At 45.9% G+C, this 27,055-nt stretch overlaps 1 protein-coding gene across 1 annotated transcript in view; it reads right to left on the reverse strand.

Moving 5' to 3' along the window:
• F5 (coagulation factor V) overlaps positions 1 to 27,055 on the reverse strand; it is a 154,502-nt gene that overhangs the window by 57,072 nt on the left and 70,375 nt on the right. The window contains 3 exon segments of the mRNA XM_030202234.1: positions 1,624 to 1,803; positions 9,412 to 9,631; positions 12,141 to 12,377. Coding sequence (XP_030058094.1) covers positions 1,624 to 1,803; positions 9,412 to 9,631; positions 12,141 to 12,377 — 637 coding nt within the window.

The following is a 27,055-nucleotide window of genomic DNA, read 5'->3' on the forward strand; positions in this document are numbered from 1 at the left end:
ACCCAAGAATTCAAATTCTGTTCCTCTTACCAATGCCCACTGTGCCTCTGGGCACATCATTTCACTCCCATCACTTAAAGTATAAACTTATGGATCAATATTCAAAAGCATTTATCCTGAAAACAGCACTTGCTAACCTGATGTGCTGCTGACCCAATTATCAGCGCTGATTGGCTCACTATCCAATTAAGATACGCTGTAAATTGGGCACGTTCCCAATTTAACGCACGTAACTCTAAGCACCATATACAGAATTTGGGTATATGTGGATAGTGCTAGGTGGAGCATGGGAAGCCCCAGCATCGTCCTGTAAGTTATCTGGATAAATTAGGGCAGATAAAAGGATGTCCTAAGTTATTTAGATAAGTTCTCTGGATAGTGCAATGAATATTCAGGCATCTGGGGAAAGCAGGAAGTGATACGGCTCGTCTTGGAGAGAGAGGGTGGAACCTCTGTTCACACGGGTGTCATCTACAGAGCTTCAACACAAAAAGAAAAACTGAACAAAGATCTAGTTATAGATATTCAAAGACTGAGAATGAAAGGTGGGATGGGAGATTTCAACTTGCCATATGAAGATTAGAGGGTTTCATCTTCAGAATCGGAAAGATAAAATAGTTGTTGATTGAATAAATACAGGGAAAAAACACCACTGCCCCTAGCAGTGAATCCCAATCTTTTTGTGACAGTGACCCCATGATTGCAATCAAATAAAAAGTTGTGACCCCCCCCCCCCCCCCCGGAGGTGCAGAATAATGATGAATCTATGGAGAGCTCACCTAGGTCATGAACCCCAAAGGCAGGTTTTCTAATCCCCATCTGGGGTCCCGCCTCACAGTTTGGGAAGCTCTGCCCTAGTACTTCCTTTGCCAATCTTGGATCCTCCATTTTGTTTTTGTGCCTTTTCCATGTCGACAATGCCTTATTTGTACAAACTTGTAGCAAGTTATGGGCACCTTCTCCTTCTTCTACCAGCTCCATGGCTTATAGCTTGTGGTAAGCACTGTCCCCTCTCAGCTGAGAGGAAGTCCTTCAACTGCATTGTTGCCTATAGGGGGTGATGCTTCAATATTGTGTTTTCAATCACTATGGAAGTCCTACAGAGCTTGTCTTCCCCTCATTATTGAAGATGTGATAATGAAATAACACCCCCTGCTGGTAGGACTGTGGGTGGAGGACTCCCGTTCAGCTTAGAGGGAACAGTGATGCTAATAGGACAGAATAAGCGAGAATGAGGAGCTCAAGAGCAGTAGAGGTGGGTGGGGTGGGGAGACAGTCAAAGACAGGCTGATGGGAAAGAGTAGTGGGGCTGGGAATGTGGGTGGAGGACTGCTGGAGCAGGTGGGGGGGGGGGGGGATATGAGTATAAGTGCTGGTTACTGGGGAGAATATCAGCAATAGCAATAAAATTATGTTATGGAAATGTGTGTATTTCATTAAACTAGAAAATGTACCTGACAAAAATACCTACATCATGAAAATACTAACAGAACCCCTAAGTAGCTGGAAAATAAAAACCTACATTTACAATTTATAAACATCTAAGAACAGAAGCCTTCCTCTACTTAAACATGGCATATTTCTTTCCTGTACAGCCAAATCCAGAAAACAAATTTCTGTTACCTGGAAGAAGAGGGTAGATACCAAGCTGGGTCTCACGGTTGTACTTCTCAGTGAAGGTCTGACCGTGGAAATGAACGACAGGAATGTCCTTGGGTCCGCCCATGTTCAGCAGGTGCCACCGGACCAACTCATTTTCATACATGTTCAAACCTTGCAAGTTATAGGTCCTGCCATTGATGGCTGCAATAAAAGATCATGCCAGGATGGACAGAAAACTGATTAAAAGAGGAATAAGCAACAGTGACGGACAAGGCATATAAAGCACGATAATTTCCTCAAGAAGTAACTGAGACCCCAGAGGGTTTTTCTGTGCAAAATAAAGAGATCCAAAATGGAACAGGTGCTCAAGGTTAACTTCAGTAACTACAGAAATATGTGCTGCATTTCTGTTACAGCTCTAGCCGTCAGTCTGCTGTGGAGAGTTCTAACCATCATCCTTGACCTGGAGAAAAAATGAAGTCTCTATAGCGTCGCTCATGAGATTTTTCCCAGTTTCCAGGGTGGACTTCTACAACATCCTGAACACAGAGCTCCCTGTGAAACCTACACAGAAGCTATAATTAGTGCAGTGGCGTACCAAGGGGGGGGGGGGCGGTGGGGGCGGTCCACCCCGGGTGCACGCCGCTGGGGGATGCCGCGGCGCACGCCTGCTCCTCCGAGTTCGCTAAACTTCATTCGTTCGCTGCAGCTCCCTCTGCAGGTTACTTCCTGTTCCGGGGCAGAGGGAGCTGCAGCGAACGAACTAAGTTTAGTGAACTCGGAGGAGCAGGCGCGTGCCGCGGCACCTCTCCCCCCCAGCGGCGTGCACCCTGGGGGGTGTCATTTCACCAGAGGGGGGAGGTGTCATCTAGCGGGGGGCATGCTGCACCCGGGGGGGGGGGGGGGGACGCCACTGAATTAGTGCACAATGGTGCAGCTTGTTTGCTGAGTTCAAATGATGCTCATCTTCAAACACTGACACCGGTGACCTATCACCTTCTAGACACAATGTAAGTTGCTAACTCTGATCGTCAAATCTATAAACATAGGAGCCAACCTTTCAAAATGATTGGGGGTGCTGAATTTTTTTTTTTTTACAGGTGGTGCATTCCCCTTCCCTCCCCCTCGACCCCTCCCCCATCCTCCCTCCCTCCCTCTGAGTTCCAGGGTCCCCCCCCCTCCCAGGTTCCAGGGTCCATCCTCCCTCCCTCTCTCCCAATTCCAAGGTCTCCCCTCCCTCCCTCCCAGTTCCAGGGTCGTTGTCCCTCCCTTCCTCCCTTCGAGTTCCAGGCCCCCTCCCTCCAAATTTTAAAAGTCATGTATCTTACCTCGTCGGGGTCAGGGTGGCAGCAGCTGTAAAAAGCATGCAGGCTCAGCTCGGTGCATAGTTCCGTTTTCCCTTCTCTTTCTCTCAGCTCTGGTCCCGTCCTCATTTCCTGTTTCCGCAAGGGTGGGGCCAGAGCTGAGAGAGAGAGAAGGGAAAACGGAACTAAGCACCGAGCCGAGCCTGCATGCTTCTTACCACTGCTGCCGCCCTGACCCCGACGAGGTAAAATAGATGACTTTTAAAATTTGGAGGGAGGGGGCCTGGAACTCGAAGGGAGGAGGGAACGAACTTCCGGTGGGTGAATGAACTTCTGGTGGGTGAAATATTGGGGGTGCTTGAGCACCCACAGCACCCATGGAGTCGGCGCCTATGTCTATAAGTGACCAAGGTCCCACCTACCTCAAAAACAAATTGCAGCCATAGATCACATTTACAGTATTCAAATCCACATGTGAAGTCCTGCTCAAGATCTCTTCCCTTAAGGATGTAAAATTGACACTCACAGGCAGTCACTCTGTTATGGCAAGTAGGCCCCTATTTAATAAACTGTGTTAAGGTTTTGCAGCTAACATGCATTAACTGCAAAAGTGAACCTGCAGTAGCTGCATAAACTTTGCGATATTGTAGGAAGCATTCTGGCACTTGGAGAAAAGCAGTTGTGACACAAGCACTGTTCCTTCCAAGATGAGCAGGAGTCCTCCAACTGCATTGCTGCCTGTAGGGGGCGACACTTCAATGTTGTGTTTTCAATCACTAGGGACAGGCAGTTCCCCTGGCGTTCTACAGAGCTTGCCCGTTCCTCACTATTGAAGATGTGATAGTGAAACAGCACCTCCCAATGGCAAGACTGTAGGTGGACTCCCGCTCAGCTAAGAGGGAACAAGGCCGGTGTAATAGCTGCTACTGTATGTCAAAAGGCCAGTGGCGTTCCTAGGGGGGGCAGAGGGTGCGGTCCGCCCCGGGTGCACGCCGCTGGGGGGGGGGGTGCCACGCGCCTGTCGGCGCCGCTCATTCCGTGCTCCCTCTGCCCCAGAACAGGTTACTTCCTGTTCCGGGGCAGAGGGAGCATGGAACGAGCGAAGCAGACAGGCGCGCGGCACCCCCCCCCCCCCCAGCAGGTAAACATGCACCCGGGGGGGGGTGTCGTTTCGCCGAAGGGGGGGCGCTGCACCCGGGGGAGGGGGCGCATCGGTGATCCTAGGAACACCACTGCAAAAGGCATAGCTGCTAACATGGCAGTTAAGCCTCAGAGCAGCGGTTACAGTCTCGGTAGCAATGGATATGATTCCCTCAGGTCTCCAAAAAGCCATTTTTATAAGAGTTGAGTAAAGGCTGGGACTAGCTCTTGATTGTTATTTTTGGCATGATGTGGATTTTGCTTTATTTTGTATTTTTCATTACATGTTAAGTATTTGTTTATTTTGATTATGTGTGTTATTATTGTGATCTGCTAGGAACTGCGGACTAAGCGAAATAAAAAAAATTGTAAATGAAGAAAGAAAGAAACTACTGGGATAAACCACATGGAGAGGCAGTTACAATTTTAAACATGGAAAAGAAAATAAGATGATACCTTTTTTATTGGACATAACTTAATACATTTCTTGATTAGCTTTCGAAGGTTGCCCTTCTTCCTCAGATCGGAAATAAGCAAATGTGCTAGCTGACAGTGTATACAGTGGGGGAAATAAGTATTTGATCCCTTGCTGATTTTGTAAGTTTGCCCACTGACAAAGACATGAGCAGCCCATAATTGAAGGGTAGGTTATTGGTAACAGTGAGAGATAGCACATCACAAATTAAATCCGGAAAATCACATTGTGGAAAGTATATGAATTTATTTGCATTCTGCAGAGGGAAATAAGTATTTAATCCCTCTGGCAAACAAGACCTAATACTTGGTGGCAAAACCCTTGTTGGCAAGCACAGCGGTCAGACGTCTTCTGTAGTTGATGATGAGGTTTGCACACATGTCAGGAGGAATTTTGGTCCACTCCTCTTGCAGATCATCTCTAAATCATTAAGAGTTCTGGGCTGTCGCTTGGCAACTCGCAGCTTCAGCTCCCTCCATAAGTTTTCAATGGGATTAAGGTCTGGTGACTGGCTAGGCCACTCCATGACCCTAATGTGCTTCTTCCTGAGCCACTCCTTTGTTGCCTTGGCTGTATGTTTTGGGTCATTGTCGTGCTGGAAGACCCAGCCACGACCCATTTTTAAGGCCCTGGCGGAGGGAAGGAGGTTGTCACTCAGAATTGTACGGTACATGGCCCCATCCATTCTCCCATTGATGCGGTGAAGTAGTCCTGTGCCCTTAGCAGAGAAACACCCCCAAAACATAACATTTCCACCTCCATGCTTGACAGTGGGGACGGTGTTCTTGGGTCATAGGCAGCATTTCTCTTCCTCCAAACACGGCGAGTTGAGTTCATGCCAAAGAGCTCAATTTTGTCTCATCTGACCACAGCACCTTCTCCCAATCACTCTCGGCATCATCCAGGTGTTCACTGGCAAACTTCAGACGGGCCGTCACATGTGCCTTCCGGAGCAGGGGGACCTTGCGGGCACTGCAGGATTGCAATCCGTTATGTCGTAATGTGTTACCAATGGTTTTCGTGGTGACAGTGGTCCCAGCTGCCTTGAGATCATTGACAAGTTCCCCCCTTGTAGTTGTAGGCTGATTTCTAACCTTCCTCATGATCAAGGATACCCCACGAGGTGAGATTTTGCGTGGAGCCCCAGATCTTTGTCGATTGACAGTCATTTGTACTTCTTCCATTTTCTTACTATGGCACCAACAGTTGTCTCCTTCTCGCCCAGCGTCTTACTGATGGTTTTGTAGCCCATTCCAGCCTTGTGCAGGTGTATGATCTTGTCCCTGACATCCTTAGACAGCTCCTTGCTCTTGGCCATTTTGTAGAGGTTAGAGTCTGACTGATTCACTGAGTCTGTGGACAGGTGTCTTTCATACAGGTGACCATTGCCGACAGCTGTCTGTCATGCAGGTAACGAGTTGATTTGGAGCATCTACCTGGTCTGTAGGGGCCAGATCTCTTACTGGTTGGTGGGGGATCAAATACTTATTTCCCTCTGCAGAATGCAAATAAATTCATATACTTTCCACAATGTGATTTTCCGGATTTAATTTGTGATGTGCTATCTCTCACTGTTACCAATAACCTACCCTTCAATTATGGGCTGCTCATGTCTTTGTCAGTGGGCAAACTTACAAAATCAGCAAGGGATCAAATACTTATTTCCCCCACTGTATAAGTGAAAACATTCAAGCATTACTATGACAGTAAAATAGATACCATTGGAGATTCTACATGGAATGTTGCTACTATTGGAGATTCTACATGGAATGTTGCTATTCCACTAGCAACATTCCATGTAGAAGGCTGCGCAGGCTTCTGTTTCTGTGAGTCTGACGTCCTGCACGTACGTGCAGGACGTCAGACTCACAGAAGCAGAAGCCTGCGCGGCCACATTGGTGATCTGCAAGGGCCAACTTCTACATGGAATGTTGCTAGTGGAATAGCAATATTCCATGTAGAATCTATAGAAATGAAACAAAATAAAACATGGAAAAGAAAATAAGATGATACCTTTTTTATTGGACATAACTTAATACATTTCTTGATTAGCTTTCGAAGGTTGCCCTTCTTCCTCAGATCGGAAATAAGCAAATGTGCTAGCTGACAGTGTATATAAGTGAAAACATTCAAGCATTACTATGACAGTCTGACAGGGTGGGAGGATGGGGGTGGGTAGGAGGTATGCATGGGGACATCGAAGCATATCATTGATATTCTAACAGGATGGGTGTGGGTAGGTGAGGGGAGGGTGATCAACAGAGACATACAGCTTTATGGTTTATAATGGGCTAGGAACCCCAGGTCCTTGTTAAGTCCTTTCTGTTGGGTGTTAAAATATTCAATCATTCTGACTTCAAAGGTCTTACGTTCTTGTATGGTTTTAAAGTTACCTTTCAGTATTCTCACTGTGAAATCACTGATACAGTGTCGCTGAAAAATTTTAAATAGCAATCATCCAATTCCATCAAGCTTGGGGAGACATGTACGAAGGGCCCATATTTAAAACCCAAACTTAAGTGAGCATGAGGAAGCTAGTTTTTAGCATGGAAGAGGCCTAGGTGTTGGCTTGAGTATTGATCTTGTCAAGAGTAATAAATAGAAATAAAATACATTTAAAAACAAACAAACAAGAAAATAATATGTTACTTTTTTTAAGTAGATTAACATAGTAACCACATTGCTAATCAAGGGATCCTTTTACTAAGGTGCACTAAATGAATTTAGCGTGCATTAAGGATTAATGTGTGCCATAGGCGTAGACTGGGGGGGGGTGAGGGGGGGCAATGCCCCCCCAAACGACGACGAGGCGCCGCGGCGCCATTAGTTTAAAAAAAAAAAAAAACACATGCAGGCACGCGCTCCTCTCCGTCCGCTTGGCTTACCTGCCCTCTCTGTCTGCTCCCGCCTTCCTCTGACGTCATTTCCTTTCGGGCGGGACGCAGACAGAGAGGGCAGGGAAGCCAAGCGGACGGAGAGGAGCGTGTCCGTCTACCCCTCTCTCTTCCTCCGTCCCTCCGGCACAGGCAGCAGTCTTTTTCAGCGTTCCTGGCAGCGGTAGCGATGTACACGCTGCCTTCGGCTCTGCCCCAAAGCCTTCTCTTCAAGTTCCTGTTCCCACATAGGTGGGAACAGGAACTTGAAGAGAAGGCTTCCGGGGCAGACCGAAGGCAGCGTGTACATCGCTACCGCTGCCAGGAATGCTGAAAAAGCTGAAGACTGTTGCCTGCGCCGGAGGGAGGGAGGAAGAGAGGGGGTAAACGGAGTCATGATCTTGGACCTCGCGGGGTGGGGGGCAGTAGAAGGAAGATGGATGGAACTGGGAGGGGTGGGGAGCAGAGGGAAGGAGCAAGAGATGGATGGGACTGGGAGGGGTGGGGAGCAGAGGGATGGACCAGGAGATGGATGGGATTGGGATTGGTCAGGCACAGCAGAGGGAAGGAGCAGAAGATGGATGGGACGGAGGGATGGTGAACAGAGGGAAGGAACAGAAGATGGATGGGACTGGGAGGGGTGGGGAGCAGAGGGAAGGAGCAAGAGATGGATGGGACTGGGAGGGTGGGGAGCAGAGGGAAGGAGCAAGAGATGGATGGGACTGGGAGGGTGGGGAGCAGAGGGAAGCCTACTGGAAACAAGACACTGCATAAAACAGAAGACACTGGGACCAAAGCGAATAGAAAAACTAAATGATCAGACAACAAAGGTAGATAAAAGTATTTTATTCATAATTTATTAATTGAAATGTGTCAGCTTTTTGAAATGTGCATCTGTGATATTTTGCCTGTAAATTTCAATTCCTTCCTCCATATTAGCATATTCATTTGCATATGTATATATGCAAATGATATGCTAATATGCTCTGCCCATTCTTTGCCCCCCCAAATGAAACAGTCAAACTACGCCTATGACGTGTGCTGATTCTGTCAGTGCACCTTAGCAAAATGACCCCCACAAGTAAATCTGAAGATGGGTAAGGCCTGTGAATATGGTGGAAGCCATCACTCTCACAGATTTTCAGTGTGCATGGAACAGGTATTTATTTATTTATTTATTTACTTATTTATCAAGATTTGTATTCTGCACGGTCTTCTAGGTGGAGAACAATGTTACATATATAAATACAGATACAGACAAATCATGATAAACAAAAAAAAACTCTTTGAAATAAAACAGTCTTTAGAGCAATCTTAAAATGGAGATCAGGTAAAACTAGTGGAGGAGTGGCCTAGTGGTTAGGGTGGTGGACTTTGATCCTGAGGAACTGAATTCGATTCCCACTTCAGGCACAGGCAGCTCCTTGTGACTCTGGGCAAGTCACTTAATCCTCCACTGCCCCATGTAAGCCGCATTGAGCCTGCCATAAGTGGGAAAGTGTGGGGTACAACTGTAACAAAAATAAAATAGATACTATTGGAGATTCTACATGGAATGTTGTTACTATTGGAGATTCTACATGGAATGTTGCTATTCCACTAGTAACATTCCATGTAGAAGGCTGCGTAGACTTCTGTTTCTGACTCACAGAAGCAGAAGCCTGTGCAGCCACATTGGTGATCATGGAATGTTGCTAGTGGAATAGCAACATTCCATGTAGAATTTCAAATAGTAGCAACAGTGGATGAGTGGCCTAGTGGTTAGGGTGGTGGACTTTGGTCCTGGGGAACTGAGTTCGATTCCCACATCAGGCACAGGCAGCTCCTTGTGACTCTGGGCAAGTCATTTAACCCTCCACTGCCCCATGTAAGTCGCATTGAGCCTGCCATGAGTGGGAAAGCGCGGGGTAAAATAATAAAAAAATCTACTGTCATTTACTATGTTATTATGTGAACATCAATAGTCTTCTGGTTACGTACTTCCTGTACAATAAGACATTCAGATAAAGTATCTTACCATGAAACTTATGGCAACTGAATGCATCTGATGGTGTCCTGGAGGTCTCCGTGCAACTCTTTCTGGAATTCTTCTCAAAGTACCAGCTTTTCGTTTCATCAAAGGTCATAAACAACAAGGTAAACTCGCGGGCATCTCGTGGCCTGTAGCTACCCTTGTCAAGTGTTTCACTTCTACAGATTACCAGTGGGCCTATCAAGCCCGAATGGATATCCTTCTCCTGGAAAAGCACAACAGAGCAACCCAAAATTACATAGACCCAAAGCTTTCAAAAAATTAAAAAGAAGATTTACATTTGTCTAATTCTGCTACCCTTCTGGTATTCCATCTCAGTCAACCCTGTCTTTGATGTGTTAGAGCAGGCGTTCTCCAACACAGTCCTTGGGCTCCTTCCAGTCAGTCTGGTTTTCAGGGTATTCTAAATGAACATACAGTGCATACAAACATCTCTCAAGATCCTGAAAACTAAACTGACTGGATGGGTCCTGAGAACTGGATGAAGAATGCCTGGTATGGATCACCATCCAGCTTATTTTCAAAGGAGATCGCCGGCCATCTTCCGACACAAATCGGGAGATGGCCGGCCATCTCCTGAACCAAATCGGTGTAATCGAAAGCCAATTTTGGCCGGCTTCAACTACATTCCGTTGCGGGGCTGGCGAAAGTACAAGAGAGCGTTTCAGTAGGGTAGTGAAGGCGGGACGGGGGCGTGGTTTGAGATGGTCGGCTTCGCCCAATAATGGAAAAAAAGAAAGCCGGCCTTGATGAGCACTTGGCCGACTTTACTTGGTCCCTTTTTATTCACGACCAAGCTTCAAAAAGGTGCCCCAACTGACCACCGGAAGGAATCGTGGATCACCTCCCCTGACTCCCCCAGTTGTCACCAACCCCCTCCAACCCCCAAAAAAAAAACTTAAAAATTTTTTTTTGCCAGCCTCTATGCCAGCCTCAAATGTCATACTCGGGTCCATCGCATCAGTTTACAGGTCCCTGGAGCAGTTTTAGTGGGTGCAGTGGACGTCAGGCAGGTGGACCCAGGCCTATCCCCCCCCCCCCCTTACCTGTTACACTTGTGGTGGAAAATGGGAGCCCTTAAAAAAAAACCTGAAACCCACTGTACCCACATGTAGGTGCTCCTCTTCACCCCTTAGAGCTATGGTAGTGGTGTATAGTTGTGGGGAGTGGGTTCTGGGGGGCTCAGCACCCTAGGTAGGGGAGCTATGCACCTGGGACCAATTTGCGAAGTCCACTGTAGTGCCCCCTAGGGCGGTTGGTGTCCTGGCATGTGAGGGGGACCAGTGCACTACAAATGCTGCCCCTCCCATGACCAAGTGCCTTGGATTTGGCCGGGTCTGAGATAGCCGGCTTCGGTTTCCATTATGGGCGAAAACCGAAGCCGGCCATCTCAAACCCAGCGATTTCAACAGTTATGTCAAGATTTGGCCGGCCCCAACCGTATTATCGAAAAAAAAGATGGCCCGCCATCTTTTTCGAAAATACGGTTGGCTCTGCCCATTTACGGAGCTGGCTCCACCCATTTACGGAGCCGGCCATGGAGATGGCCGGCGCCGGACGATTATGCCCCTCCATGTCTCTAATACCCTGCATTCCCATTACCTTAGCCAACTGAGGACCATGTGGATCTTTGAAAGCTACTGGGCCTGTTTGTATATCACCACAGCCTGTTTTAGAGAGAAGTGGCTTAGGGGTCCTTTTACTAAGCTGCGTAGGCGCCTACATGTGCCAAATGCATGCCAAATTGGAGTTACTGCCTGGTTATCGCGTGGCCCTTGCGGTAATTTCAATTTTGGCGCACGTCCACTACGTACGTCTGCAAAATATTTTTTATTTTCTGGCACGCGTAACGGACGTGCGCCAAGTGCCATCTGAGGCGCATAGGTCATTACCACCCAAATTCTTTACCGCTAGGTCTATGGCTGGCGGTAAGGTTTCAGACAAAAATGGACGTGTGGCAATTTTGATTTCCATTTTTGGCAAAAATTTTTAAAAGGCCTTTTGTTACAGGCACACTGAAAAATGGATCGACGCGCGCCCAAAACCCGCGCCTACACTACCGCAAGCCCTTTTTCAGCATGCCTTTGTAAAAGGACCCCTTAGTGATTACAACAATGGGATGAGAACCATTTCTCCCACTAACACTCCTTGTGACCTTGTTAAGAGTCACTATATAGGGCCTCATTTTCAAAGCACTTAGACTTACAAAGTTCCATAGGTTATTAGTAACTTTGTAAGTGCAAGTACTTTGAAAATATGCCTCACCTTGGGTATTCACTTAGACTGTAAGCCCTTTTAGACAGGGAGGCAATGGAGCATACTTTGGAACGACAGCCTAAATATTACTATTACAGAGGGGAATCTTCAGTGAAGCAGCAGGTTAAAAGGTGTCTAAACAGCTGCCAGCTCCCTCTTCCCATCTACAACAAAGTTCCCCCCTGAAATAAACCTACCAGCCACCAGGGGTGTACCGACCATTGGAACGATAGGGCAGTGCCCGAGGGCCCACAGCAGTACAGGGGCCTGATCTCCCCTAGCTTCCATCTAAGTTAATCACTTTTGATAGGTGGTTAGGAGCCCATGACCCTTATTACCTGGGGCCCTGATCATTGTCAGTCTGCCCCTGCCAGCCACCACTTTGAACAATGGAAATACAGGGAACAGAACACACTCGGAACACAGTTTTCTCATATTTCTTCAAAGAGATTACTTACTGGGTTAACAGCAGAGTAATAGGCCCATGTCTTACAGGCAGACCCATTCTTTCCTGGTCCTGACTGCCTGTTTGCGTACCATATGTAGGTGTACATGCCACCTGGCTCCACTGAGTCATCCTTCTTTAGCCAGTCTGGAGAGTCATCATCATAGCTGGCCCCCTCCGAGGACTTCTCGTACGAAACTCCATGGGCATGAAGAGAGTACGGTCTGGAGGCTAGATTTTTGAAATGAACCTTGAAAACCAAGAGAAAATCTCTCTCACCAAAGGTAGGGTGACTAGAATCCCACAGGTAAATAAATCTCACAAGTGCGAAGTGACCGTGTGCTACTTTTGAATGAAATTCATGAACAAGGCAAACGGGTCAGACTGGTGCCATTTTGAAATAAGAATCCAGAAGGGCACAAAGGAGTGGAATTGCTTCTGATCCACTGGAACTTTGGCAACCATGACAGATAGAATGAGGGAAGAGTCTCCCAGTGGAGGTGTGGGGTGGGAATGCAAATAGACCTTTGAAGGACTCACATTTTGGGGCTGCTGGGCTTTGTCAGCTGGCCAGCAACAGTTAACAAAGGGGGGGGGGGGAGGGAAGCAAAACACAACAACATTTTTATTTGCTTTTCTTTTACTTGTTCCCAAACAAAATTAAATGAAAGAGCATTTAATTGAAATTTTCAGTTTTGTTTCAAACAAAAACGCATGCTTAACAGGAACTCAAAGCAAATTGGTACCTGCACTTTTTATTTTACTTGATACCACATCTCAACAAAAAAGCCCAAAGCAGTGACGTAGCTACGTGGGGCCACAGGGGCCTGGGCCCCCCCAAATTTCCTCTGGGCCCCTGGTTTTGCTGTCGGGGGTCCCCAACTCCCGCCAGCTGAAGCCTTGTCCAGCGCTGCTGCGTTGCCTGCCCTGCTCTCTCTTCCCCCTCACATCCTGCACGCTCCTTTTAGTGAAACTGAGCATGCATCAACCACACTTTCCGTGAAAAATAATTTTCTGACATTACTCCTAAGTCTACCACCCCGCAACCTCAATTCATGTCCTCTAGTTCTACCATTTTCCCTTCTCTGTAAAATATTTGTTTCTACGTTAATACCTTCAGTGTCATGCCGAGGGTGGGGCGATGGGGGCGGTCCGCTTGGGTGCACACTGCTGGAGGGGTGCAGGGAGCAGCCACGTGGCTGTCGGCTCCGCTGGTTCCCTGCTTCCTCTGCTGTTACTTCCTTTTCCGAGGAAGAGGGAGCAGGGAACCAGCGGAACTGACAGCCATGCAGCTGCTCCCAGCAGGTAAGAATGCACCGGGGGGGGGGGGGGGGGGGGGTCATGCTGCACCCGAGGGGGGACGGACGCCGGTTGGGGGGGGTGCGTAGCAGCGATCCGCCCCGGGTGGCAGCTGACCAAGGATAGGCACAGAATACCTTTCAAATATTTAAACATCTGTATCCTATCTCCCCTGTCCCTCCTTTCCTCTAGTGGAAACTGTACAAAGCAGATCGTAGATAAACCAAAATATATTTTATTGATACGATAAAGATAAAATATGCATACAATAGTCCGTATACATAAAATAGCCCGACACAGGCCGTGTTTCGCCCAACTGGGCTGCTTCAGGGGCTATATAGTAGTTCTTCACTACCAAACCAGAGATATGCTGGTAAAAGCAAATGTATGGACAATATCCTGAAAAAACGTTTTTTCGGCACATTCGGAGATAAGAGGCTGCTCATACGACCTCAGGTCCATAATCATTTGTTTCTGCGTTTTTTATGTATACGGACTATTGTATGCATATTTTATCTTTATCGTATCAATAAAATATATTTTGGTTTATCTACGATCTGCTTTGTACAGTTTCCACTTTGGAGTTTGCAGATCGTCTGCCCCTTTGTTTTCTTGGACCCTCCTTTCCTCTAGGGCAGTGATGGGCAACCTTTTGAGCTTGGTGTGCCAAAATTCACCAAAAAACCGAGCATAACTCGGGTGGTGTGTCACTTTGTGAAAAAAAAAACATAATTTCACGATATTTATAGTTTAAATAACAAAAATGTATAACTGTAATATATAACTGTATTTAATAAACCAAAAACTAATTATTTAACTTACCTGCCGCTATTTCTAATGGCGGGAAACGGCACCCATGATTTATTCTCCCTTTTTGTTTTCCCTCTCTCATAACGAATTGCTACAAACAAGTAGTGAAAGGAGCATTATAAAAGCAATGAAAAGTGATTTCTTAGCTGGACCGGTATTTTTTAGGAACTTCCCAAACAAGTGTGGAGCAGGAGCAGCAGTCAGTGTCCAAGCACAGCTGAGCTAAGGCTGCAGCAGGATCACGGAGAGGAAGAAAGCGGCCGCTGACCCGACTTTATTTGTCTGAAGAAAGCAGTAGCTGCCTGGGTTACTGGCAACTCAGCACTCAGGTTCGACATTCAATCACAATTGCCTCCAGCCTCAGGCAGTTTATTCACCTGGCTGAGCTACAACTGCAGTGAGCTGTGATTGGCTGTAGGGAGCTTGTCTGGCGCCTAAAAGGGCACTCCTAATTGGATGATTCTGACGAAGAGGACTGATGGTTACCAAGGCTGCGAGGTGGGGAGGAGCAGGGGGATTCTGACTCGGAGGGGGGTTCTGAAGCTGCGATAAGACCACCAACGCCCCTGTCGCCCCTGCCTAAGACCGGCCCTGGCAGTAAGAACAGGTAGGCTGGGTTCTATTTGCTGCCGGCTTTCAACCCGCGTGTCATCCAAAATGGCTACGCGTGTCAGTGCTGACACGCGTGTAATAGGTTCGCCATCAGGGCTCTAGGGTATAGATATTCTGGTCTTCCAGTCTCTTCTCATTTGTCTTTTGTCGCAATCTACTACTACTATTACTACTATAAATCATTTCTATAGCACTACCAGTCGTACGCAGCGTTTCACAATTGAACATGAAGAAAAGACAGTCCCTGCTCAAAAGAGCTTACAATCTAAATCAAGACAGACAGGACAAATAAGGGATAAAGGTAGGACAGACAGATAGGACACATAGGGAAAGGGACTATTGAAGAGAGGAAGACAAGATAAAGGTTACGAGCAAGTGACAAGTTAGGAGTCAAAAGCAGCATCAAACAGGTAGGCCTTTAGCCCGGATTTGAAGGCAGCCAGGGATGGAACTTGACGTTAACGGCTCAGGAATCCTATTCCAGGCATAAGGTGTGGCGAGATAAAAGGAACGGAGTCTGGAGTTAGCAATGGAGGAGAAGGGTGCAATTAGGAGAGATTTGCCTAGTGAACGGAGGTCCTGGGAAGGAATGTAGGGAGAGATGAGGGTGGAGAGGTAGTGAGGGGCTGCAGAGTGAATGCACTTATAGGTCAATAAGAGGAGCTTGAATTTTATACAGAAACGGATCCGGAGCCAGTGAAGTGACTTCAGGAGAGGGCTGATATGGGCATAACGACTTTGGCGAAATATTAGTCGTGCAGCAGAATTTTGAACAGATTGAAGAGGAGAGAGGTGGCTGAGTGGAAGACCTGTGAGAAGCAAGTTGCAGTAATCTAAGTGAGAGGTGATGAGAGTGTGGAAGAGGGTTCTGATAGCGTGTTCAGAGAGGAAAGGGCGAATTTTGGTGATATTATAAAGGAAGAAACGACAGGTTTTAGCAATCTGTTGAATATGTGCAGAGAGGGAGGAGTCGAAGATGACCCCAAGGTTACGAGCAGATGAGACAGGAAGAATGAGCGTGTTGTCCTCTGGACTGCTTCAAGTCTTTTTACATCTTTAGCAAAATATGGCCTCCAAAACTGAACAGAATACTCTAGGTGAGGCGTCACCAACGACTTGTACAGGGGCATCAACACCTCCCTTCTTCTGCTGGTTACACCTCTCTCTATACAGCCTAGCATCCTTATAGCTTTGGCCACTGCCTTGTCACACTGTTTCATTGCCTTCAGATCCTCAGACACTATCACCCCCTCTCCCTATCCGTGCATATCAGCCTCTCAACACCTAACACATACATCTCCCTCAGATTTCTACTCCCTAAGTGCATCACTCTGCACTTCTTTGCATTGAATTTTAATTGCCAAACATTATTCTTCTAACTTTTGCAGATCCTTTTTCATGTTTTCCACTCCCTCCGGAGTGTCCACGCTGTTACAAATCTTGGTATCATCTGCAAAAAGGCAAACCTTACCTTCTAACCCTTCAGCAATGTCACTTACAAATATATTGAACAGAATCGGCCCCAGCACTGATCCTTGAGGCACTCCACTGCTCACCTTTCTTTCTTCCGAGTGAGTTCCATTAACCACCACCCTCTGTCTGTCAGCCAGTTCCTAATCCAGTTCACCACTTTGGGTCCTCCTAACTTCAGCCTGTCATTTATTTAAGAGCCTCCCATGAGGAACCGTGTCAAAGGCTTTGCTGAAATGTAAGTAGATTACATCTAGTGCACATCCTTGATCCAATTCTCTAGTCACCCAGTCAAAGAATTCCATCAGATTCATTTTGCACAATTTACCTTTGGTAAAACTAGGAATATTGAATATTTTAACACCCAACAGAAAGGACTTAACAAGGATCTGGGGTTCCTAGCCCATTATAAACCATAAAGCTGTATTTCTCTATTGACCCCTCACCTATCCACACCCATCCTGTTAGAATATCAATGATATGCTTTGATGTCCCCATGCATACCTCCGACCCACCCCCATCCTCCCACCCTGTCAGACTGTCATAGTAATGCTTGAATGTTTTCACTTATATACACTGTCAGCTAGCACATTTGCTTATTTCCGATCTGACGAAGAAGGGCAACCTTTGAAAGCTAATCAAGAAATGTATTAAGTTATGTCCAATAAAAAAGGTATCATCTTATTTTCTTTTCCATGTTTTATTTTGTTTGATTTCTATTGATAACCTTAAGAGTGGACTAACACGGCTACCACACTCCTCTACTTAAGATAGGTTACTATGGAACTTGGTAAGTATAAGTGCTTTGAAAATACACCTCCAGGTCCCAAGGAGCAAACATTAAAAAGAGATAAGGAAGATCCAGGAACACTGCAATCTACATTTCAAAAGTCAAACTTTAAGAAGTTCTTTAAAAAGCCTTTAATCCAGTTCAATACCCCCCTCCTCCCCAGGGGCGTAGCTACGGGTGGGCCTAGATGGGCCCAGGCCCACCCAATTCCAGCCCAGGCCCGCCCAGCGCCAGCGCCAGCTCCCATTGCCGGCCACTGCTGCTTTTCCTGATAAGCAGCAGGGCCGGCGCTACAAAAAGAAGAAGCGCTCAGCTGACTGAGCTGAGCGCCAACGCGTCGCTAAGGACAAGAAAAAATGTTTTTAAAAAAATGCGGCACCGCAGGCAGCCTCGAAGCATTGGCTGCTGGCTCTGTGCAGGCTCCTCCCGTCTCTTACATCACTGCCCCTGTAGCGAAGCAGGGGCAATGACGTAAGAGACGGAAGGAGCCTGCAGAGCGAGCAGCCAATGCTTCGAGGCTGCGTGCAGTGCCGCGTTTTAAAAAAAATTTTTCTTCGTCGGGTTAGCGACGCGTTGGCGCTCAGCTCAGTCAGCTGAGTGCTTCTCTTTTTGTAACGCCGGCCCTGCTGCTCATCAGGAAAAGCAGCAGTGGCCGGCAATGGGAGCTGGGGCTGGTGGGCCTGAATGGGAGAGGGAAAATGGATGGCAGGATGGGGAGAAAGAGGGAAAATGGAAGGATGGGGAAAGAAAGAGGGAAAACAGATAGGAGGATGGCAGAGAAAGAGGGAAAACAGTTGGGAGGATGGCAGAGAAAGAGGGAAAACAGAAGGATGGGGAGAGAAAGAGGGAAAACAGATGGAAGGATGGGGAGAGAAAGAGGGAAAACAGATGGGAGGATGGCAGAGAAAGAGGGAAAACGGAAGGATGGGGAGAGAAAGAGGGAAACAGATGGGAGGATGGCAGAGAAAGAGGGAAAACAGATGGCAGGATGGGGAGAAAGAGGGAAAATGGAAGGATGGGGAGAGAAAGAGGGAAAACAGATGGCAGGATGGGGAGAAAGAGGGAAAACGGAAGGATGGGGAAAGAAAGAGGGAAAACAGATGGGAGGATGGCAGAGAAAGAGGGAAAACAGAAGGATGGGGAGAGAAGAGGGAAAACAGATGGAAGGATGGGGAGAGAAAGAGGGAAAACGGAAGGATAGGGAGAGAAAGAGGGAAACAGATGGGAGGATGGCAGAGAAAGAGGGAAAACGGAAGGATGGGGAGAGAAAGAGGGAAAACAGATGGGAGGATGGCAGAGAAAGAGGAAAAATGGAAGGATGTGGAGAGAAAGAGGGAAAACAGATGGAGGATGGCAGAGAAAGAGGGAAAACGGAAGGATGGGGAGAGAAAGAGGGAAACAGATGGCAGGATGGGGAGAAAGAGGGAAAATGGAAGGATGGGGAGAGAAAGAGGGAAAACAGATGGCAGGATGGGGAGAAAGAGGGAAAATGGAAGGATGGGGAGAGAAAGAGGGAAAACAGATGGCAGGATGGCAGAGAAAGAGGGAAAATGGAAGGATGGCAGAGAAAGAGGGAAAACAGATGGCAGGATAGGGAGAAAGAGGGAAAACAGAAGGATGGGGAGAGAAAGAGGGAAAACAGATGGGAGGATGGCAGAGAAGAGGGAAAACGGAAGGATGGGGAGAGAAAGAGGGAAAACAGATGGCAGGATGGGGAGAGAAAGAGGGAAAACAGAAGGATGGGGAGAGAAAGAGGGAAAACAGATGGGAGGATGGCAGAGAAGAGGGAAAATGGAAGGATGGGGAGAGAAAGAGGGAAAACAGATGGCAGGATGGGGAGAAAGAGGGAAAATGGAAGGATGGGGAGAGAAAGAGGGAAAATGGAAGGATGGGGAGAGAAAGAGGGAAAACAGATGGGAGGATGGCAGAGAAAGAGGGGAGATGGATGAAAGGATACAGAGAAAAAGGGGAGAGTGGAAGGATGTGGAGAGAGAATGGACACTGAACAGAAAAGGGTAGAGAGATAGACACTGGTTAGAAGGAGGGAGAGAGACATTAGATGGAAGGATCAGGAGAGAGGGTAGATGGGTGGAAGGATGGGGAGAGAAAGAGGGAAGACGCTGGATGGAAGGGTAGGGAGAAAGAGGTGACACTGGATGGAAGGATGCAGAAAGAAAGAGGGGAGACTATTGGAAGGATGGGGAGAGAGAGGGGAGACACTGGAAGGATGGGGAGAGAAAGAGGAGAGCTGCTGCATGGAAAGGGGGAGTAATGAAAGATTGGAGAATAAGAGGAAGGGGCATGGGGAGAACAAGGGTGAGAAAAAGATGAAAAGCCATAAGTAGATGAAGGAAATTAAAGAATGGATAGTAAGAATGAATTAAATCTGGACACAGAGAGAGGCAGAAAAATATTGAAGAAAGCAAAGAAAAAGGAGAGAAAAATGACAAATGGCCAGGAAACCCTGGCAGAAGAGTCAAGCGAAAACGAAGGAAAGCAGAATCTAGAGACTGGGAGCAACACAATGAGAAAAAGTAAATGGCCATACAACAAAGGTAAAGAAAATAATTTTATTTTTAATTTAGGATAAAGTAATATGGTGTTAATAAAGTTTCAGAGACCAATACTTCCTTCCTTAGGTCAGGAGAGGATACCGTAACAGCATTATAGTGACCTGAGGTAGGAGGTTTTGGCCTCTGAAAGCTCACTGAAAAGGGTGTTACGGCTATTAAATAAATTGTCTGAAATCTGATGCACTGAAAAGCAGCACTTTACCCTGTGTGACAAATGCATCTGAGTGTGACTACATTTTGCTGGGGGGGGGGGGGGGGGGGTAGAGAGAAAATTTTGTGCCCACCCACTTTGGGTTCAGGCCCACCCAAAATTGGCAGTCTGGCTACGCCACTGCTCCTCCCACACCAAAGGAGCCAAAGACAGACAATAATATGTCATAATCTACTAAGTCAAAGGCACAGGACAAATCAAACCCTCGGCTCAGCAGGGTTCTGTCCCCAGAACAGTGCCAGTACTAAACCGTTGTCAAAGCCTGACTGCAAATAATGCAACAGCACAAACTTTTCTAAATATAATTGCAATTGAGTGGTTACATGTCCCTCCATAATTTTTGTGAACAGCAGAATAGATGCCACAGGCCTAAAATTCAAAACATTTTGTAGCCCTAACTTTGCATTTTTGGGATAGGGGTTAAAATTATCTGGCCCCCCCCCCCCCCCCAGCAAAGGAAAATTCCCTTGGGATAACATAGCAGAGATCCAGGCGATGACACTTTCAGAAAAGAATAAAGTGCTGCCTTCATCAAATAATTCGGACAGCAATCTAGAATACAGATGGCTGAATTATATTTATGAAAAAGTGTGCTGACGACCTCCTTTAAACTGGTTAAACTAAAAGTATCCTAAATTCTATCTGACGGTACACCCTCATTGCAAACCATTTCTGATTCAAAAATAAAAGGTTCCTTGACCAAATCTTGACAAAGTTTAACGCATCGCCTTCAAAATCTGTACTATGGTTCGCAAAATCATCTACAGCGAAGCACCGGGATACATGACAGACTTGATCATCCTAGTAGAATTGGAAAAGGTGCAGCGAAGGGCGACTAAAATGATAGTGGGGATGGGACGACTTCCCTATGAAGAAAGACTAAGGAGGCTAGAGCTATTCAGCTTGGAGAAGAGACGGCTGAGGGGAGACATGATAGAGGTATATAAAATAATGAGTGGAGTGGAACAGGTGGATGTGAAGCGTCTGTTCACGCTTTCCAAAAATACTAGGACTAGGGGGCATGCGATGAAACTACAGTGTAGTAAATTTAAAACAAATTGGAGAAAATATTTCTTCACCCAACGTGTAATTAAACTCTGGAATTCGTTGCCGGAGAAAGTGGTGAAGGCAGTTAGCTTAGCAGAGTTTATAAAGGGGTTGGACGGTTTCCTAAAGGACAAGTCCATAAACCGCTACTAAATGGACTTGGGAAAAATCCACAATTCCAGGAATAACATGTATAGAATGTTTGTACGTTTGGGAAGCTTGCCAGGTGCCCTTGGCCTGGATTGGCCGCTGTCGTGGACAGGATGCTGGGCTCGATGGACCCTTGGTCTTTTCCCAGTATGGCATTACTTATGTACTTATGTACCAACCAGAAACATATCCGCATCAACAGGAAAATACCTAAATCTTCACTACCCAAGCTGCAAAAGACTAAAATACAAATCAACTTACGCGTCCAGTTTTTCATACACCAGCACACAACTATGGAACGCGCTACCAAAAACCTTGAAAACCATGTACGATCACCTACAATTCAGGGAAAAAAAACTAAAAACTCACTTGTTTCAAAAGGCTTTCCCTCCCGACCCAACATAAATGCCTGAAGTCCGCGACACTACAACACTACAGTCTGTAATGATCACCCATCAATCTCATTTGTTCTTGCTTTCCTCTATGTGGTCCCCACCACACGAACCCTTTCCTACCACAACTTAACCTAGTATTTGTATTTGTTTACTCCGGAGACTACTAACACCTCTCCGGCACCATGTAAGCCACACTGAGCCTGCAAATAGGTGGGAAAATGTGGGGTACAAATTAGAGACTTGCACAGGAACGGGGATTCCCACAGGGACGGAAGCAGTTCTGCAGGGATCCCGTGGGGATGGAAGCAGTTCCTGCGGGGTTCCCGTGGGGATGGAAGCAGTTCCTGCGGGGTTCCCGTGGGGATGGAAGCAGTTCCTGTGGGGTTCCCGTGGGGACGGAAGCAGTTCCTGCGGGGTTCCCGTGGGGACGGAAGTAGTTCCTATGGGGTTCCCGTGGGGACGGAAGCAGTTCCTGTGGGGTTCCCATCGAAGTGTATGCTGTTGCGCCAGCCTCTCACCTAGCGAGTACCAACTTCTTTGAGTTTTGTCTCCTCCTCTTCCTTGCTTTTAACAGCACAGATTCGGAAAGTCTCCATTAAGGAGGTGGTAGAGATACAAATGGTGATGAAATTCAAAAAGGCATGGGATAAACATAGAGGATCTCTAATTAGAAAATGGAAGCTATACAAAAAACTAAAATGGCTGCGTGTGTGTGGATGTGCTGAGTGACACTTAGATGGCGACTCTGGCTGTGATGAAGTGAACTAGGGCTGATACTGGGAGACCTGTATGGTCTGTGTCTCATATATGGCAATCTGGTTTAAGATGGGCTGGAAAGGGTTTAGACAGCAACTTCAGTGGCTGGAACATGACGACAGTGCTGGACAGACTTTCACGGTCTGTTTCCAGCAAATGAGAAGATGAATAGGTTGGAGTGGGCTTCGAGGGCAACTCCAGCAGTTGGAACATAAGGATAGGGCCAGGCGGGCTTCTATGGTCTATGTCCCAGAAACACCATAGAAAGAACATAATCAAGTACGTAATATCACATTCATTGTTGATTTAATCATGAATTGATAATGATTATGTCTATTGGGCAGACTGGATGGACCGTTTCATTTTTTAATCTGCTGTCATTTCCTATGTTACTATTAATCCTCTCTGCTCCCGGGCTGATGCGCAGACCTCAGCGCTGACATAGGCACGAACATCAGATGTCACCTGACCTACTGGCCTGTGCATTTTGTGATCTCTTAGCACACAGTGCCAGTGAATCAGAGAAGACTTACATGTGCGCACCAGTGTTCCAACTTCCGTTCCTTCCTTGCCTGCAGTGCAGCGGCTCGAACCCAGAGAGCGGACAGGAATTCTTTTTAATGTACCATTAAATTCTTGTGGGGATGGGCGGAGACAAGTTAAGATTCCCCGTGGGGATGGGTTAGATTCCCCACGGGAATCCTTGGGACATAATGGAATATATGATTGTCGCAATCAATTCAGATGCCCTGAATAGCCAGGTTTTATATTACAAAGTGCACCACGTTACACCTTGGACGATGTAATTGCTTTTTAAAAGTTATTGGCCATATACTTTTTGGAACTTATTCCAGATGATGAATTCCCCCACCGCTCTTTTTCCCATTTTCATGGAACCGCTTAGAAGAGAAATATCACTAATTACAGTACACTTGAACAGAATGGAGGAGTGGCCTAGTGGTTAGGGTGGTGGCCTTTGGTCCTGGGGAACTGAGGAACTGAGTTTGATTCCCACTTCAGGCACAGGCAGCTCCTTGTGACTCTGGGCAAGTCACTTAACCCTCCATTGCCCCATGTAAGCTGCATTGAGCCAGCCTGCCATGAGTGGGGAAAAGTGCGGGGTACAAATGTAACAAAAATAAAATAGATACTATTGGAGATTCTACATGGAATATTGCTACTGTTGGAGATTCTACATGGAATGTTGCTATTCCACTAGCAACATTCCATGTAGAAGGCTACGCAGGCTTCTGTTTCTGTGAGTCTGACGTCTGCAGGACGTCAGACTCACAGAAGCAGAAGCCTGTGCGGCCACATTGGTGATCTGCAAGGGCCGACTTCTACATGTAATGTTGCTAGTGGAATAGCAACATTCCATGTAGAATCTCAAATAGTAGTGGAGGAGCGGCCTAGTGGTTAGGGTGGTGGACTTTGGTCCTGGGGAACTGAGTTCAATTCCCACTTCAGGCACAGGCAGCTCCTTGTGACTCTGGGCAAATCACTCAACCCTCCATTGCCCCATGTAAGCCGCATTGAGCCTGCCATGAGTGGGCAAGTCACTTAACCCTCCATTGCCCCATATAAGCCGCATTGAGCCTGCCATGAGTGGGAAATGGGTACAAATGTAACAAAAATAAAATAGATACTATTGGAGATTCTACATGGAATGTGGCTACTATTGGAGATTCTACATGGAATGTTGCAATTCCACTAGCAACATTCCATGTAGAAGGCTGCGCAGACTTCTGTTTCTGTGAGTCCGACGTGACTCACAGAAGCAGAAGCCTGCGCAGCCACATTGGTGATATGCAAGGGCCGACTTCTACATGGAATGTTGCTAGTGGAATAGCTGAAACCACTCAAAATCTCCAAAATCACAAAATCCTTGGAATAATCAAACACGCAAATCACAAAACCAAAGATAAGGCCTGAGTGTATGCAAACAAATCACAAGCCAACTATTTGGTTAAAGTTATAATAGGGAGCCCTCGGAAAATACTACTTTACGGCTATTTCATATTATTTGCCTAGTAGCATAGTCTCTCTTCATCGGGTCATCCCTTGATAAACTATTAATGAAGGCTGTGATATTTGCAAACACTACCAACAGTGCTCAAAAAATGTATATGTGCTCAAAATACAAAAATGAAAAAACTATAACTTAACTTGCATGCCACTGCATGTCTCACGTTGTTGGAGTCCACTTAGGCTTCCCCTAAATTGCGCCCGACACCGCGGGTTTCAATATTTTCATCAGGGACTCGGGTTAACATAGTCCGCCTTAGATCCACAACAAGCTGTGCACGCAGATTCTCACAGTGCACTGAATTGTCCTTCAACGGCGCTATTTGATGACTGCAAACTGCCGACGCAATGCGTCGACGTCACTAAGGGAACAAAAATCTAACGTTAAAAAATGTCCCCTAAAGTATGTTACAAAGATACTAAATCAATGTCTGTATGTATACACATCTATCCATATGCATAATTACAAGCATATATTTATAATGATGATTGAAACATTGAGTTGATCCATCCACAAAAAAATATATATATATATATGTGTAAACATAAATACATGCATCCCCATCTCTCTCTCTTAAAAATTTTTTTTTATATATATATATATAAGAGTCATTGATGAATAGTGCTTAACATTAAATCATTGAATTCCATTCCACAGTTTCATTCAGCCCATAAGGACTGACTGTGTGTAACCTGTGTATCCACCATTGTTCCCTCCTTGTTAATACTGTAATCCGATCTCGACCTCCGCTTGACTCAGGAACTTGTTCTATAATGAACCATCTAAGGTCCGTGAAAGAATGATGGTATTGTATGCAATGGGGTACAAGAGGAGCCGATACTGTTTTAGTTTTCAACTTACTCTTGTGTTCTATGAGTCTTACTCGCATGGATCTTATAGTGCGCCCCACATACTGTAAAGAACACGGACAATATATTATATATACCACAAAAGATGAAAGACAAGTGGTTTGTTGTTCCATATTATATGTGTGTTGGGTATTAACATGTGTCCACTGAGTCATCTTACTAGTTTGGGCACAAAATTGACACTGGCCGCATGGTTGGTGACATCCTGTAGTTAATGTTGGAAGCTCCGAAGAAAATTGTGTGTGAACCAATTGATCTTTAATGTTTCTACCCCTTGTATAGGCTATGCAAGGGTGTTCTTTAAACACTGGATGAAATGTAAGTACTTGCCAATGCTTAAAGATCAGATGAGCGACCGTAGGGGCCAAAGTGGAAAAACCCAATACACACACTGTTTTCTCTATTTGTTCTTTTTCTTTGTCCAATAATAATAATGAACGTTGAGCATACCAAGCTCTCTTGTATGCTTGTTGTATGCACTTCTGTGTATACCCTCTTGCTTGAAGTTTTAATGTAAGCATACGAGCTTGGTCCTTAAATGCCTCATCCGTAGAACAAATTCTGCGGAGGCGTAAAAACTGACCTATCGGAAGAGACCACTTCAATTTTTGTGGATGGTGGCTCTGCCATGACAGGAGAGTATTACGATCAGTGGGTTTGTGGTACACAGTAGTATGTAATTTACCCGACATCTTATAAATGCATGAATCCAAGAATGAAATTTTTGTGGTACTACTGTTAAGCGTGAATTTTAGATTGATATCTAAATTGTTAAGCCATTGTAAAAATTGCTCTAGTCTATCTTGAGTCCCAGTCCACAAGAAAAATATATCATCGATGAAACAGAGCCAATTGGTAATATTTTCCTTGTACCATGATGACTGGTACACGTTGTCTTCCTCAAATTGGCTGACGTACAAGTTGGCAACACTGGGAGCAGCTGCAGTACCCATTGCTACTCCCTTCTTTTGCAAATAAAATGTATGGTCAAATTCAAAATAGTTGTTCTTGAGTACCAATGCAGCAAAAGACATTAATAAATCAGTAGAAATTCGTTCATCTGTCCCACGGTTATTAAAGGTCTTGCGCACTATTCCCAAAGCAGCCTCCTGAGGGATGTTTGAATATAACGCCTCAATGTCCAGTGTCACCAAAAGAACTGCTGAAGATACCTGTTCTATAGTGTCCACTTGCCTCAAAAAATGGGCCGTGTCTTGAATATACGATTTTGCTAGTTTGACATAAAGTTGAAGAAAATAGTAGCAATGGGTACTGCAGCTGCTCCCAGTGTTGCCAACTTGTACGTCAGCCAATTTGAGGAAGACAACGTGTACCAGTCATCATGGTACAAGGAAAATATTACCAATTGGCTCCGTTTCATCGATGATATATTTTTCTTGTGGACTGGGACTCAAGATAGACTAGAGCAATTTTTACAATGGCTTAACAATTTAGATATCAATCTAAAATTCACGCTTAACAGTAGTACCACAAAAATTTCATTCTTGGATTCATGCATTTATAAGATGTCGGGTAAATTACATACTACTGTGTACCACAAACCCACCGATCGTAATACTCTCCTGTCATGGCAGAGCCACCATCCACAAAAATTGAAGTGGTCTCTTCCGATAGGTCAGTTTTTACGCCTCCGCAGAATTTGTTCTACGGATGAGGCATTTAAGGACCAAGCTCGTATGCTTACATTAAAACTTCAAGCAAGAGGGTATACACAGAAGTGCATACAACAAGCATACAAGAGAGCTTGGTATGCTCAACGTTCATTATTATTATTGGACAAAGAAAAAGAACAAATAGAGAAAACAGTGTGTGTATTGGGTTTTTCCACTTTGGCCCCTACGGTCGCTCATCTGATCTTTAAGCATTGGCAAGTACTTACATTTCATCCAGTGTTTAAAG

This window comes from Microcaecilia unicolor, chromosome 4, assembly GCF_901765095.1.
Source record: "Microcaecilia unicolor chromosome 4, aMicUni1.1, whole genome shotgun sequence".
Lineage (NCBI taxonomy): Eukaryota > Metazoa > Chordata > Amphibia > Gymnophiona > Siphonopidae > Microcaecilia > Microcaecilia unicolor.